Source organism: Bos mutus, chromosome 11 (genome assembly GCF_027580195.1).
Source record: "Bos mutus isolate GX-2022 chromosome 11, NWIPB_WYAK_1.1, whole genome shotgun sequence".
Taxonomy (NCBI): Eukaryota; Metazoa; Chordata; class Mammalia; order Artiodactyla; family Bovidae; genus Bos; species Bos mutus.
Genome location: NC_091627.1, coordinates 34,606,955 through 34,623,578, shown reverse-complemented (window position 1 = coordinate 34,623,578; position 16,624 = coordinate 34,606,955). Strand labels below are relative to the sequence as shown.

General features: G+C 39.5%; 1 protein-coding gene across 1 annotated transcript in view; it reads right to left on the bottom strand.

Annotated features, from left to right (window-relative positions):
* Nucleotides 1-13,882: 13,882 nt before the first annotated feature.
* Nucleotides 13,883-16,624, bottom strand: part of GCKR (glucokinase regulator) — a 30,158-nt gene continuing 27,416 nt past the window's right edge. The window contains 1 exon segment of the mRNA XM_070380123.1: nt 13,883-16,623. Within this exon segment, the coding sequence (XP_070236224.1) occupies nt 16,328-16,623 (296 nt within the window). The 3' untranslated portion in view covers nt 13,883-16,327.

The window sequence follows — 16,624 nt, the reverse complement described above, 5'->3', positions numbered from 1 at the left end:
AGATATTCATATTTAATTATTAATGAAATTATATTATCTGAGATTTGCTACAAAATTATGTGGTAAGAGAGTTGAACCTGGGTGATGGGTTCATGAAAATTCATTAAATACTTTATATGCTGTTGATTTGTTTGAAAATTTTCCTAATAAAAATGAAAAACAATCACTTACTATAATTTTAAAAAACCTTCTTTACTGAAAACTAAGTATTATTGGAAGAAATAAGAAGACCTAAATAAATGGAGATACAAATACATTCATAGGTCAGAAGACTGATTATTTTTAGAAACTCAGTTATCCTTAATTTGAACTACAAATCCAATGCAATTTCAATCAAAATCCTGAATGTCTTTATGTGACAATTAACAGAGTGATTTTAAAATTTGTTCAATGACCCAGAATAGCTAAGGCAATTTTGAAGAAGATCAAAGTTGGAATATTTACTAGACCAGATTTCAAGACTATCTACAAAACAATTATATATTTAAGAACAGTTGTCAGTGCAAGTATAGAAAATAAACCAGTGTGACAAAGAGGAGACTCTTGAAACAGAACCACACTTATATGAAATTACCTAATTTATGACAGGGTCATCAATGCAAGTCAATGAGAAAATGATGGTTATTTCAATAAATGGTGTTGGAAGAAAGGATTTTAGAGTGAGGTGGTGAGGTATGGTCATGTAAGTGCAGAGTCAGTTTTAAAATTCTAATATTTTGTTCATCATAGATTTTCCACATTAAGTTTGTCTTTTTTAACAATATTGCATTAAATATTATCTTAATCACAAAGTTTTATGGTGACCTTAAATGTTGTCCCCAAGTTGAGTGCCTCATTTATTTCACACTCATCCCTGCCTTACTTTGAGTGAGCTCCGGGAGTTGGTGATGGAGTGGGAAGCCTGGCATGCTACAGTCCATGGAGTCACAAAGAGTCAGACACGACTGAGCAACTAAATTGCACTGATTCCCTGCCCTACTGAGGAATTGGATATCTGTGTAGAACAAAAAAAAAAATTTTATCCCTACCTTACATCATACAGAAAAAGTAATTTGAGATGGATCATAGATCTAAATGTGAAAAGGGGGGGAAAAAAATGCTTTTTAGAAGAAACAGGAAAGAGTATCATCATAGCCTAGCAAAAGGCAAAGATTTTTCACACTGGAAAAAAACAGAAAAATCATTAAACATAAACCTAAAATTGATAAATTAGATTTCATTAAAATTAAGAACTTCTGTTTATTAACACCATTGTGAGTGAAAAGGTAAGCCACAGAGTAAGGATTTGTTTTTAATACCGATAAATGACAAAAGACTCATATGCATAATTAAAGAATTCCTAAAAGTCAATAAGTATTTAAAAGGCTGAAAACCCAGTCCTTACAAATGGGCAAAGGAATTGAGCAGACAGTTCACAAGAGGATTTCCAAAAGGCCAATAAACCTGAGAAGTTGTTCCATATCATTAATCATTAGGGAAATGCTCATTAAACCACAATGCAATACCATACATACTCGTTAGAGTAACTGAACTTAGGTACAAGTACTGGCAAGAATGTGGAGAAACTGGAACACTCGTATCCTACTTGTGGGAGTGTAAATGGATATAATCACTCTAGAAAACTGTTCAACAACATCTACTAAAATTAAACATATTACCACTTTCCCAAGGAATTTGTCTCCTACTGGAAATAGGGTTCCATATCAACAATGTGTCATTTGCAGTGAACATCCTGAAACCTCACTTTGTCAAATAAATATACATTTTTAAGTATAAAATGACAACTGGATTTTTGAAATGCAATATGTAAGAATTATAGCCACTGGATCATGAAATGAAAATTTTTGGTCTATTTTTTATGCCAACAGGTAGTTAAATAATATCATTCTATATTTCAATATATGTTAGGTCCCCAAACTAATAAGCATGACATAATGGCACTTCAGAATTTATTGTTGACAACATACATGAACCTCAAAAATATGCTCAGCAAAAAGAAGCCAGATAGTAAAGAATATACATTGTATATTAAAACATTGTGTATTTAAACATGTTTCAAGAATAGGCAAAACTAATCCATGATGATAGAAATCAGAAATGATGTTTCCTTTGAGTAGAAAAGAACATGAGGGAACTTTCCAAGATTATGGCAATGCTTGCTGTACCTTGACTGGGGTGTTAGTTAATGGGTGTATGAATTTATCAAAATTCATCAAGTGGTACACTTAGTATCTTTGCATTTTACTGCATGTAACTACAAGTATCCTCCACTTCTTGAAAATTTGCTTTATGCTGCTTCCATTTTAAGAAAGACCTATATTAGTATGTTTTTGCTGAAAGAAATCTACAGAGGATTTTTATTTTTATGGGGGAAACAAAGGCAAAAAGCATTCAACATTCGTTTTGCGGTGAGTTATTGTAGAAGCAGCACGCACTCCAGCAGCAAGAATGGCCCTGCCACACAGCTTCCCTGGGAACTATACTCAGCATCTCAGCATCAGGCTGTCATAGCTTTGAAATGTGTCTGTGAGCATCTGCGCTTTATCTTAATTTATACTATGCATCCATTAGAAAGATATGTGCTAAGGTTATCGCTTCTCTTTGTGTCATTTTGGCTTATAAAAGGTTTCATAGACTCACTCTGCTTTTCTTTGTTGTTGTTTTAATTTTTTATTGTGGTGAAAGTCAAGGGGAACCTGTGTACCTGAATAAAAAGTAGGATTTTTGAAAAAAAAAATAGCTTCTTATTACATAAATATGTAATGAGAATTTTTTTTATGTAGAAGAGCCGCATGGAATACGTTACACTCCACTTTGTGTTTATTGCTGCATTTTTCTGGGAGAGAAACTAATGTTTCCCCTCACCAAAAAAGGTAGCCAGGACGGTGTTCTTACAGTCTTATTTCGCCTAATCCGGAATAGGGAGCTAGTTTTTGGGTGCTGAAAAGATTGGTTGGAACTTCCAATGAATGCTATATCTCAATATGTGAGATAACCCTCATATAAGACTAGGCCTGTGGAGGATTTTCAGCTGAACTGTGCCAGAGGCTTAGTGTTTGGTGCTTCTGGAGTTAAGAAGAGATGAGCTGACTTACTGAAACTGGGATGCAACAGGGACACTACAGGTTTGCTGGGTAGTGAGGCCCTCAGCCTGATGCAAATTATTCCTCCTGCTCCTAAGAGCTCAGATATAGTGGACTGGGGGCCTTGGCAAAGGTCTCTGTGACCAAGCTTGGCACACAACTGCGATTTTTGCCTTCAGATGGCAAAGAAGAAAAGCAACAGCTGTTTCCATAGCTAAGGACCTGCCCTCTGCTATTTTGGATAAATTGCACCCACTCCAGGGTTCTCATATGGGAAGAAAAACAGATACTAGATTTTGTGCCAACCCAGGTGATAGGAAGTTTAAGCCAGATTATATTTGATGTAGACAAAGAAATACATTTGCCATTTTTCATGCCTAAATGTTGGGGGGGTTCATATCTGTTAAGTTAAAGTCAATTAAATGTCATGCATCTCTTGTTACATGAAAAAAAGTAAACATTTATCTCTTATAGATGATATTAAAATGAACTTTGCAATTAAAAAAAACACGGTGTTGTAAAATGAAATATTTATCCCAAATCGCTTAAATATTATGAAAAAGTGATGAAACAATTTTTTAATTATTAAGGTGATTGACAAATTTTGGCAAAGAAGTTTGAAAGTCAAAAAGTTTAAGAAATGCCGCAGGCAGTGGGATGCTGAGAAATTTTTTTTAGTTTCTTTTTGTTTGTTTGTTTTTGACCATGCCAGGAGACATGTGTGATCTTAGTTCCCCAACCAGGGATCAAATGTGTACCCCTTGCAGTGGAAGTGCACAGTCTTAACCTCTGGACTGCCAGGGAAGTCCCTATTAGTTTCTTAAGTTACTTTTAGTGGAGTGGCACAATTAGCTTTGGGAGGTTTTGTGTGTGCCGTTGTGTTGTTTTATAGAGCCAGGGTCTATGCTCTTAGGCTGTAAAACATTTGTAGACCACTTAGAGACTGAAAACAGTTCAAGAGGAATTGTAGGTAAAACATTGACACTGAATCTGGATTGCCACATTTGAGAAATGTTTCTGAGAAAAAAAATTAAAAGGACTTTGTGGCCAAATACATAGCCACTATCTATCTCCAAGATCTAAAGTCTAAGTTAGTGCCACCCAACAGAATATTCTATGATGATGGAAATCATCCTATATGAACACTTGAATGTAGGTAGTGCAATTAAGGAACCAAATTTTAAATTTTATTTAATTTTGGTTAATTTAAATTTAAATGGCCATATGTAGCCAACAGATATTAGACTGGATAGCCCAAGTCTAGAATATTAATTTGAGAAGCTTGATTAATATCTCCACATTACATACATTTTCTGCCTCCCGCCACACTTGTAACTTTTGTCAGATGTTTCCTGTGTTGTTTAAAATGCCATCTTTTCAATCATTCAGGGTTAAAACTGAGAAGCCATTCTTTGATTTCACAAGCCTATGTGGAGTGCTTACTACATGAAAGGTAGTATACCAGGCATAGAGGATACAAAGATGAATATAGTCCTCGTAGGAAAATGATAATGTTTATAGTCAACTGTTTGTATTTAAGGTCCAATCAGGAAAAGAGACTCAGTGTCTTTGCTTTCTCTCTTTGCCCTTTTTTTGGTCACATAGTGTGGCAGCATCTTAGTTCTTCAACCAGGGCTCAAACTCATGCTCCCTTCAATGAAAGCTCAGAGTCCTAACCATTGGCATTTCCCCTTCACTCTTTCTGCCTTCTTCCTACATCCAAATTTTCACCCACGGCCCTTATCCTTTTACAGCCCAGAGGGCAGAGATTTTTGTTCCTTCCATTAAGTGCTTCGTCCATGGTCCCCAGAGGAATGCCTTGTACATGGTGTTGGTGGCAGGTGATAAATACTGGGGAAGTGAATCAAGGTCCTCTTTCTCATCTTGCTGCTCTGGTTCTTTCAGTTCCTTTTCTCTCCTCAACTACATTTTTTAAGTAGCCTCCTTTGGTTTAACCAAGCTAGAGAACTACCGTAGGCACTCACTGTGCTGTGCTGTGCTAAGTCGCTTCAGTCGTGTCCGACTCTTTGGGACCCCATGGACTGTAACCCACCAGGCTCCTCTGTCCCTAGAATTCTACAGGCAATTCTACTGGGGTAGGTAGCCATTCCCTTCTCCAGGGTATCTTCCCAACCCAGGGATTGGACCCAGGTCTCCCACATTGCAGGCTGATTCTTTACCAGCTGAGCCAGTAGGGAAGCACTCACTGGAGGTATGTAAAGCCTCACATTCAAAGTATGGTATTTGGGACTTCTCTGGCAGTCCAGTGGTTAGGACTTGGTGCCACGGCCCAGGATTCAGTCCCTGCTCAGGGAACTAAGATTTCTGCCAGGCAGTGTGGCCAAAAACCAAAACGAAACAAAACACCAAACAAGTACAAATACAAACAACCAACCCAAAGTATGGTGCTCAGTTTAACAGCAGCAGCATCACCTGGGAGCTCCTTAGAATTGCAGACTCTCAAGCCCTTCCCCTGACTACTGAATCAGAATCTGCTTTTTAATTAGACTCCCAAATGATAAGTTTGAGGAAAAAAGTTTAAATTTTTTAAGTTTAAATTCTGTTTAGATGGCACAGATCTAAGCACACTTTCACCTGGCTTTAAAATCTTTAATATCTTTCAATTGCAGACAGAGTAGTATTTATGCAAACTATTCAGTCTGGCATTTGAATCCCTCTACAAGGGGACTTCTAACCTCTTTCCTCATTCTAACCTCTTTTCCTCTCAGTTTTCCCCAAACCATTCCATACACTTCTACACTCCATCCAGGTAGGCGTCTTCCCCTCTCTTCAAAACACTCCCAACACTCTTCTGCTTCCCTTGCTTTCTCCCAATCAATTCCTTCTGTCCAGAAAGTCATCCATTGCTCTCCTCCCCTCATCCTATCCACTTTTAAAATCCTATCCTTCCTCTGAAACACAATTCAAACCTAAGCTCCCCCCAAAGATATTTTATAGATCTTACAATTCTCTTTACCTCCCATCTCTTTAGCAATATTTATACATCTATTAACTCATCCCTTTCTCTTTCCTTGGGCTATGTGTATATATGTATATCTGTCTGACTGTCTCTCCCACCTTGAAAAGGTGGAGATGGTATTTTATTCTTCTTCAATGCTCAGTATGCTGGCATATATAATAGGTGCTTAAGGTTTGTTGAATTGAAAGGAAAAGGACTGAGAATGACTTATAGGAAGACATCCATAGGCACTATCTCAACCCCCCTCTTTCCACCGTCAGTTCCTCCCACAGGCCAAGATTAGGAGTTTCTATGTCTCTAGGAGCAGAGTCAAGGAGCAGATAATTTCAAGAGATTGTTGCATCACATACCTCCGAGCATGTCTTAGCTGCCACCTGTTCCCTATTCTGTTTTCCAGAAAACAGCATCCAAAGCCCCCAGACAAGGAAACCAAACAATAGTAGAAGGCTGACATATGGTGGCAGTGGGATGGTGAGCCCCCAGATTGGAGCCATTACTCAACCCCATGCCCGTCTCAGCCAAACACTTTTATCCTTCAAGGCTGTAACTCCATATGACGTCACAATGGGCATCCCAAGAGTCCAGCCAATGTGCTTGCTGCTTGAGTCTCTTCTCTGAGTCATACAGTCGCTGCCCTTTTCTGCAGCTGCCTTTGTGCCCTGCTCTGACAGCCAATGCTCAAGGAAGCTCCTTTATGATTCTTCTAGAATTGGACTGGACCATTTGTTATAGGCCAGAGAATATAGTGGCAAGGTTTCAAAAGAGCAAGCCTTCCAAAAGGCATCCCCTGCCCTGTAAGTGTCTTCTCTGGAGCCAGTCACTTCCTAGAGGTCCAGGTATGGTGCCATATGTTTCAAACCAGACATTAGAATATAAGGTCAAGTACATTTAAGAAAGCTAGAATACTTTAAGTAGGTACTCTCAGAAAATGTGTGATATATGATTTCCTAATCCGATGCTTGACACATTTCCTAGTTGTTATTGCATTGAGACGGAGAAAAGATAGCACATAGAGAAATTAAATGACCTTAGAGAATCACTCTACTCTAAGTTTGTAACATTTTCCAAGTCTAGAACTTTCATTTGTCATCACATCCAGAACTGACTGGATTTTCTAGAGCTAATTCACTGAAAACAAAATTTACAAGGAATCAACCTATGCTATTCACTTCAGTTCAGTTCAGTTGCTCAGTCGTGTTCGAGTCTTTGCAACCCCATGAACTGAAGCACGCCAGGTCTCCCTGTCCATCACCAACTCCCAGAGTCCACCCAAATTCGTGTCCTTTGAGTCAATGATGCAATCTAACCATCTCATGCTCTGTCATCCCCTTCTCCTCCCACCTTCAATCTTTCCCAGCATCAGGGTCTTTTCAAATGAGTCAGCTCTTCACATCAGGTGGCCAAAGTATTGGAGTTTCAGCTTCAACATCAGTCCTTCCAATGAACACCCAGGACTGATCACCTTTAGAATGGACTGGTTGGATCTCCTTGCAGTCCAAGGGACTCTCAACAGTCTTCTCCAACACCACAGTTCAAAACATCAATTATTCGGCGCTCAGCTTTCTTTATAGTCCAACTCTCACATCTATACATGACTACTGGAAAAACCATAGCCTTGGCTAGATGGACCTTTGTTGACAATGTCTCTGCTTTTTAATATGCTGTCTAGGTTGGTCATAACTTTCCTTCCAAGGAGTAAGTGTCTTTTAATTTCATGGCTGCAATCACCATCTGCAGTGATTTTGGAGCCCAAAAAAATAAAGTCAGCCACTGTTTCCACTGTTTCCCCATCTATTTGCCATGAAATGATGGGACCAGATGCCATGATCTTCGTTTTCTGAATGTTGAGCTTTAAGCCAACTTTTTCACTCTCCTCTTTCACTTTCATCAAGAGGCTTTTTAGTTCTTCTTTACTTTCTGCCATAAGGGTGGTATCATCTGCATATCTGAGGTTATTAATATTTTTCCTGGCAATCTTGATTCTAGCTTATGTTTCATCCAGCCCAGCATTTCTCATGATGTACTCTGCATATAAGTTAAATAAGCAGGGTGACAATATATAGGCTGGATGTACTCCTTTTCCTGTTGGAACCAGTCTGTTGTTCCATGTCCAGTTCTAACTGTTGCTTCCTGACTTGTATACAGGTTTCTCAAGAGGCAGGTCAGGTGGTCTGGTATTCCCATCTCTTGAAGAATTTTCCACAGTTTATTGTGTCCACACAGTCAAAGGCTTTAGCATAGTCAATAAAGCAGAAATAGATGTTTTTCTGGAACTCTCTTGCTTTTTTGATGATCCAGCAGATGTTGGCAGTTTGATCTCTGGTTCCTCTGCCTTTTCTAAAACCAGCTTGAACATCTGGAAGTTCACGGTTCATGTATTGCTGCAGCCTGGCTTGGAGAATTTTGAGCATTACTTTACTAGTGTGTGAGATGAGTGCAATTGTGCGGTAGTTTGAGCATTCTTTGGCATTGCCTTTCTTTGGGATTGGAATGAAAACTGACCTTTTCCAGTCCTGTGGGCACTGCTGAGTTTTCCAAATTTGCTGGCATGTTGAGTACATCACTTTCACAGCATCATCTTTCAGGATTTGAAATAGCTCAACTGGAATTCCATCACCTCCACTAGCTTTTTTCCTAGTGATGCTTTCTAAGGCCCACTTGACTTCACATTCCAGGATGTCTGGCTCTAGGTGAGTGATCACACCATTGTGATTATCTGGGTCATGAAGATCATTTTTGTACAGTACTTCTGTGTATTCTTGCCATCTCTTCTTAATATCTTCTGCTTCTGTTAGGTCTATATCATTTCTGTCCTTTATCGAGCCCATCTTTGCATGAAATGTTCCCTTGGTATCTCTAATTTTCTTGAAGAGATCTCTAGTCTTTCCCATTCTGTTGTTTTCCTCTATTTCTTTGCATTGATCGCTGAGGAAGGCTTTCTTATCTCTCCTTGCTATTCTTTGGAACTCTGCATTCAGATGCTTATATCTTTCCTTTTCTCATTTGCTTTTTGCTTCTCTTCTTTTCACAGCTATTTGTAAGGCCTCCTCACACAGCCATTTTGCTTTTTTGCATTTCTTTTTCTTGGGGATGCTCTTGATCCCTGTCTCCTGTACAATGTCACGAACCTCCATCCATAGTTCATCAGGCACTCTATCTATCAGATCTAGTCCCTTAAAACTATTTCTCACTTCCACTGTATAATTATAAGGAATTTGATTTAGGTCATAGCTCAGACAGTAAAGCATCTGCTTGCAATGTGGGAGACCTGGGTTCGATCCCTGGGTCAGGAAGATCCCCTGGAGAAGGAAATAGCAACCCACTCCAGTACTCTTGCCTGGAAAATTCCATGGATGGAGGAACCTGGTAGGCTATAGTCCGTGGGATTGCAAAGAGTCGGACACAACTGAGCAACTTCACTTCACTGAATGGTCTAGTAGATAACAAAGATAAATAAAACTGGCCAGGGCATTTTTTCTTATAGGAAAATTCATTTGGAAAAACAATGCAATAACTGTTGAATGGTAGGCACTGTCTTAAAACAGACATGGTCTCTCACCTCATAGAATTTTCAGTCTATTGAGGCAGCCAAAATAATATTCTTGAAAGGCCCATCAACAAGGACCTGGTTAAGTAAATGTGATATATCCGTATTATGAAATACTCTGCAGTCACCATAAAGATTATAAGGAATGAAGCCTGTCATAAGAGCACACATTACATGACAGGTACTACATTTCTAAAAAAAAGATTAGGGGTGGAGGTACAGTTTTGGGGTCTTAACACATGTATATATTTCAACAAGAACTTTTTTCTATATAAATATATTTCTATAAAAATGTATTTTTGTGTCTTAAATATTCACACACCATTTTGAGTCATTCATGCTATTTTGTAAAACTGGGATTAATTCACATTATTATTGTATAGATAATATATATAGCATTATATAGCTGTTCCATAATTTTTTTATCCATTTTGATGTTGATGGATATTTGGCTTGTTTTCCATTTTGGCCATTATCAACAATGCTATTAAAAACATCCTTGTCCATGTGTCTTAGTGAACATATATTTCTGTTTCTCTGGCAGTGGTTTCAGAGAAGGCAATGGCACCCCACTCCAGTACTCTTGCCTGGAAAATCCCATGGACAGAGGAGCCTGGTGGGCTGCAGTCCATGCGGTCACGAAGAGTCGGACACGACTGAGAGACTTCACTTTCACTTTTCACTTTCATGCATTGGAGAAGGAAATGGCAACCCACTCCAGTGTTCTTGCCTGGAGAATCCCAGGGACGGCGGAGCCTGATGGGCTGCCATCTATGGGGTCGCACAGAGTCGGACACGACTGCAGCGACTTAGCAGCAGCAGCAGCAGCAGCATGGCAGTGGTTTAACGTGTATCAGAATCATCTGAAGGGCTTGTTAAACCACAGATTTCGGGATGCTGATTGCAGATTAAGTTGGACTGGAGCCCAGGAATTTGGCCTTTCTAGTAAGTTTCCAGGTGATGTTGATGATGTTGGTCCAAGAACTATACTTTGAGGATCTCTGATCAAAGTATCGATCTAGGAATGAAATTTCCAGGTTATAGTGTAGGTATAACTCAACCTTGTAGACAGTGCCAAACTGTCTGAGCCACCAGGGAAGATCTGCTAAGTGGTTATGTAAATTAATAGTTCCACCAGTGGTGAAAGGCAGTTCTTCTTGCTCTCTTTTTCATGACAACATGTGGTATTGTCAAGCTATTTTTGTTTTGTCTCCTGCTCAATCATGTTCAACTCTTTGCCATATTGTGGACTATAGCCCGCCAGGCTTCTCTGTCCATGGGATTGTCAGTCAGGCTGTTTCAGCTCATTTCAGTTGTTCAGTCTTGTCTGACTCTTTGTGACTGTCAGGCTGTTTAATTTTGGCCATTTAGGTGTATATGGTAATGATATTTCATAGTGGTTATAACTCAAATTTTCCTGATTACTAATAATTACTAACTAACTTGTGAACACATCTTCATAAGTAAATTGAGCATTCTATCTTTAAATGTACTGCTGTATTCCAATTGAATTTGTTTAGGATTTTTGTGACCTATTTGCAAGGATGAGGCCAGCCTGTGATTTTCTTCTCTTGTTCTGTCTTTGTAAGGCTTTTGATATCAAGGTTATGCTAGACTTATGATTTGGGAAATGTTTCCTTTTTCTTTATACTCTGAAAGAGTTTGTATGAGATGGAACTATTTGATACTTCAGTGATTGTACAACTTGTCAGCAAAGCCATACAAGCCTGGAGTTTTCTGTGAGTGAAGATTTTTGACTACAGATTCAATTTATTTGAAGGTTATAATACAACTGAGAATTTGGGGATTTTTTTTTTTTTGACTGAGCTTTGGAGAGCTGTTCAGTTCAGTTCAGTCGCTCAGTTGTGTCTGACTCTTTGCAACCTCATGGAGTTCAGCACGCCAGGCTTACCTGTCTATCACCAACTCCCAGAGCCTACTCAAACTCATGTCCATCGTGTCAGTGATGCCATCCAACCATCTCATCCTCTGTCATCCCCTTCTCTTTCCGCCTTCAATCTTTCCCAGCATCAGGCTCTTTTCCAATGAGTCAGTTCTTCACATCAGGTGGCCAAAGTATTGGAGTTTCAGCTTCAGCATCAGTCCTTCCAGTGAATATTAAGGACTGATTTTCTTTAGGACTGACAAGTTGGATCCCCTTGTAGTTCAAAGGGGCTCTCAGGAGTCTTCTCCAACACCACAGTTCAAAAGCATCAATTATTCGGCGCTCAGCTTTCTTTATAGTCCAACTCTCACGTCCATACATGACTACTGGAAAAACCATAGCTGTATTTTCTAGCAATTTTTCTATTTAATTTACTCTTTCAAGTGTACTGACATACAGCTATTCAAATATAGTAGTGTCTCCTTTGTGTTTCTGATATTGGTTATTTGTACCTCCTATCTCTCCCCCTCTTCCTTTTCCTGTATGTATCTTGCTAAAAATTTGTCAAGTAATCTCTTTAAAGAACCAACTGTCTGAATGTTTGTATTCTATTTCAGTATTTTGTGATTTTGTTATTATTATTTCTTTACTTCTACTTTCTGCCACCCACCCACCCCCAGCCTTATTAAGATATAACTGACATATAACGATTCATGGGGTCGCAAAGAGTCGGACACAACTGAGTGACTGAACCGACTGACTGACTGACTGACTGACATATAATGACTTCTTTGTTTCTTTAATTCATTTTGCTGAATTTTTTTCTAACTTGCTTCTTAAGATACATGACTTGATCATTCACTTTTAGCCCCTTTCCTCTAATTGTGCATTTGAAGATATAAATTTCGTCCTACTTACTACTTTAGCTTCATGCCACAAGTTATGATATATAGAATTTTTGTTATCATCCTGTTCTAACTATTTTCTAATTTGCATCATGATTTCTTATTTCATCCATGGATTATTTATGTTTATTAAGTTTATTAAAATGTTTATTAAATGTTTATTCATTTAAACATTTCTAAACAAAGGGGAATTTTCTAGTTATCTAATAGTTGCATTGTGGTTAGAATATGTACTTTAATTTCAATCCTTTGAAATGTTTTAAGACTCTATTCCCAGTTTGTGGTCAATTTTAAAAATTCCATATGTGCCTAAAGATAAGATATATTCTGCAAGTATTAAAAATAGTGTCTCTTTAGAACTTCCTCTTCTGCATATGGGACAAGGGGTGGGGTGGGAGGTGGTGAGGATAGTGTCCCTCTATGTCCATTTGGTCAATTCTGCTAATCTTAATGTTCAAATTCATATTATTCCTAAGCTTTTGGCTGCTATTTTCCACCACCTACTGAGACAAGGGGCTTCCCTGGTGGCTTAGGGGTAAAAATCACCCTGCCAATGCAGGAGATGTGGGTTTAGTCTCTGGGTCAGGAAGATCCCCTGGAGAAGGGAATGGCAACCCACTCCAGTATTCTTGCCTGGGAAATCTGATGGACAGAGGATCCTAGCGGGCTATAGTCTATGGGGTCGCAAAGGGTCAGACACGACTTAGTGAGTGAATAACAACAACTGAGACAAATGTGTGCAGTTTCTCGTTATGATTGTGAATCTGTTTTTCCTTTGAGTACTGTTCAGTTCAGTCGCTCAGTCCTGTCCGACTCTTTGTGGCCCCGTGGACTGCAGCACACCAGGTTTCCCTGTCCATCACCAACTCCTGGAGCTTGCTCAAACTCGTCCATGGAGTCAGTGATGCCATCCAGCCATCTCATCCTCTGTTGTACTGTACTTTTTTTGAGTACTGTAGTTTTTGGTTTAAATATTTTTTGTTATTTAAAATCATAACTTATTCATGGTGAATTATTTTATCACTATGAAGACCCTCCATTTCTAGTAATGCTTTTTGCCTTAAGTTATTGGGTCTGGTATTAATATTGCTATAGCAATTTTATTTTGGTTGATATTTGCATGGTATATCTTCATCCACTCTTTTACTTTCAACCTTTCTCTATCCCTTTGTTGTAATATTGGATATAAAATAAACCAAAATCTGAATATGTTACTTGTTACTCAAGTTATATGTGGCAACTATTAATAAAATATGATAAAATGGACTTTCTATGAAACAGAAATAGACTTACAGATATAGAGAACAGACTTGTGGTTTCTGGGGGAGGGAGAACAGGAGGCATGGAGTGGGAGTTTGGGACTGACATGTATACACTGCTATATTTAAAACATATAACCAACACAGAAAAGAATAATACTATATTACAAATAATTTTATGACAATAAATTTGACCTTAAAAGAAAAAACACTTTATTTTGGAAATTTTAAATTTACAGAAAAGCTGCAAAGATAGCACAGTGAGTTCTTGTATAGCATGTATCCAGTTTCATTGAATGTTAACATCTCATCTCATCTCATTTTTTTGGTACATTAAAAAAAACTATGTGATTTGGTACATTCACTATTAACTAAACTCCAAACTTCATTTGAATTTTATCAGTTTTTCCACTAATGCCCCTTTTCTGCCCAGGATATACCCAAGGCATTATATTGTATTAACTTGTCATGCCCCCTTTACCTCTTCTGGCCTTGTGATGGACTTTATTTTTTCTGATAGTTTACATTCTTGTTTCTTTTTCAAAAGTTGTGTTTTATTGCGGTATAGTTGATTTAAAATATGTTAATCATGAGTTCAATTTTTAAATATATTAAATATGAATTATATGCAATGTCCAGATATATTTTGCCTCCTCACCTCTTACTTTTGATCTAGCAAAAGTAAGTACTTTTGATGTAGTGGGAAATTGTTTCCCCATAATCTTCCACAATCCAACCCAGTCTTCTGGGATAGACTCTTTTAGTCATTTCAGGATAAATTACTGCCTTGTGTTATAGATTACTCTCCAGCTGTTCCTGACCTCAGATATTTGCTTTTTTAAAATACAGTGGTAAAAATTATCATCTTATCTTTTGTTTCTGGATAGTTCTAAAAAAGATCTGTGAATCTCTTTAGCTCTTCCTAAAACTCAGGTTCCACTGACAACGACCTGACTCTCTGATACTCGATCTACACACCCATGCGAGTCTCCGGACTTTCCTAGGTTTTCTTGGAATGTTCCCTCACCCCACCCCAATCTTCTTTCAATATTGTCCCTGACTCTTGGCCTACTCTGTAATCTCCTCAGAATAACTCTGGCAGTTCTCTGTACCTAGCCTGGTAGTCTAACCCACTTCAGTGATCTCTGCCCTATCCTGGAATTGCTCATATATGCTTGTGAGTTCCTACAGGGTAGGGATCGGACCTTAGTCTTTGCTCTACAGTGCCAGAGTATAGCCAAGCCACTAAAGTTTCCCAAGGTGAGTCGTCGTCCACCTTTTTCATAACATGTGTCACATGCAGCTGCACATGTAGTGAATTCACTTGCTGTCTTTGCGCCATCCAAGCACTTGGCAAGTAAACTAAAAACACAAAAAGGAAAACTTTCTGGACTTCCGGAGTAGTCCTGCATTCAGCCTTGGGGAAATCTGACCCTGCACTCTATCCATTCCACATGTGGGAGGAGGCCTACTGCACATGTTGGCTTTGCCTCCTCCAGTCCTGGAAAGCTGGTTATCTTCTCTGACCTGACCCTGCTCATGAGGCCAAGAGGAGAGAAGAATTTACCCAACAGAGTGCATGGGAGAGCTGTGGGTAAAGAGAAACTGAAAGCCTTTGCAGGGCCTTTTCCTGACTTTACCCATCTTGACTTGTAGGGTTAGGAAAAGGTGTTTGTGGAGGATAAAAACCAAATGGATGACCATCAGAAGGCCCTATAGGAATGATGTTGAGGAAGGGGACATTGGTTAAAGACCCGAGGTAGCCACATAAATGTAGATGTAGAACAAGAAAAGGGAGTTCAAATAGAGGCTGGAGGCCCACAGGTATAGAGCGGGCCCTTATGGCTGTCTTTAAAGGGTTGAATACTCTGTTCTCATAAAACTGAAATCTATTTGGCTCCTTAGCAGTCACCCTTGTACCAAAAGTTTCAAGTGAGCTTCAGAGAAGTTTTGTCCCCTGAGAGTTCCTGGGTATCTAGCACCAAGGTACTCTCTGGCCACAAGGGGGAGCCAGCTCTCTATTACAGGGATCATACCTCGTAGGCACTGAAGAGCTGGCAGGGGTCTGGGATGGGCCAGGGTGCCTCTGATTTGTCAAAACAGGTGATAGTTGAGGTCTGAAATGTACTGGGGTTTCTAGTGTGTGTTGGGTCCACCACTGAAAGGTGTTCAACTCTGCCAGAGTTCCCTACATTCCTTTGCAAACACTGGCTAGGAGATGCAATGCTCACTTCATGTTAAAATGTGTGGATGTAGCATTCATTCTAGTGATGAGGATCCTGTCGTTGTCGGGATTATTATTTTCTGGATGTCCTCTGTTGGGGACACAATTTCTTCTCTCTTTCCTTGGAATTAGCTAAGTTCCTACTGCTCCTTCCTTGTGTGATCCTGTGTAGGAGTGAAATATATGTGTGTGTGTGTGTGTGTGTGTGTGCACATTTGTACCTACATGTTGGAGATGGGGGAATATAAAGAAGCTGGAATAAGATCTGGGTCAGTGGCCACTGAAAATGGAATTGGGAGGTAGGCGGAGAAGTACAGAAACAAGCCTGTTGTTGGGACCAACATATGCCATTCTTCCTGTTCCCCTCTGATCTATTGACTTTGATCTATTAACTCTGATCAACTGAGAGTGGAAAGTTAACTTTTCAGAAGACGACATTCAGTTTTACTTCTGAAATCGGAATATGCCAGGGGAAGTGGAGACCACTGGCTGCAGAGCAAGCTCTCCCCCAGGAGAGAAACTGTCTCCCCACCCCGGACAGCTGGTGTTCCTAAAGAATGGGCCTCTGCTCCCACCACACTTGCTGCTGGTCCAGCAAGTCTCCAAGGGGTGGACTGGGCTGGGCTGGCCCCCTCCACGCGCCCAGAAACACCAGTTCAAGGCCGGGCAGGTTTGAGGGTCTCCAGGGGGGTCCGCCTTGCGCTTCCGACTTGGCCGAGAGAGGGCGCTCCTCACAGCCCC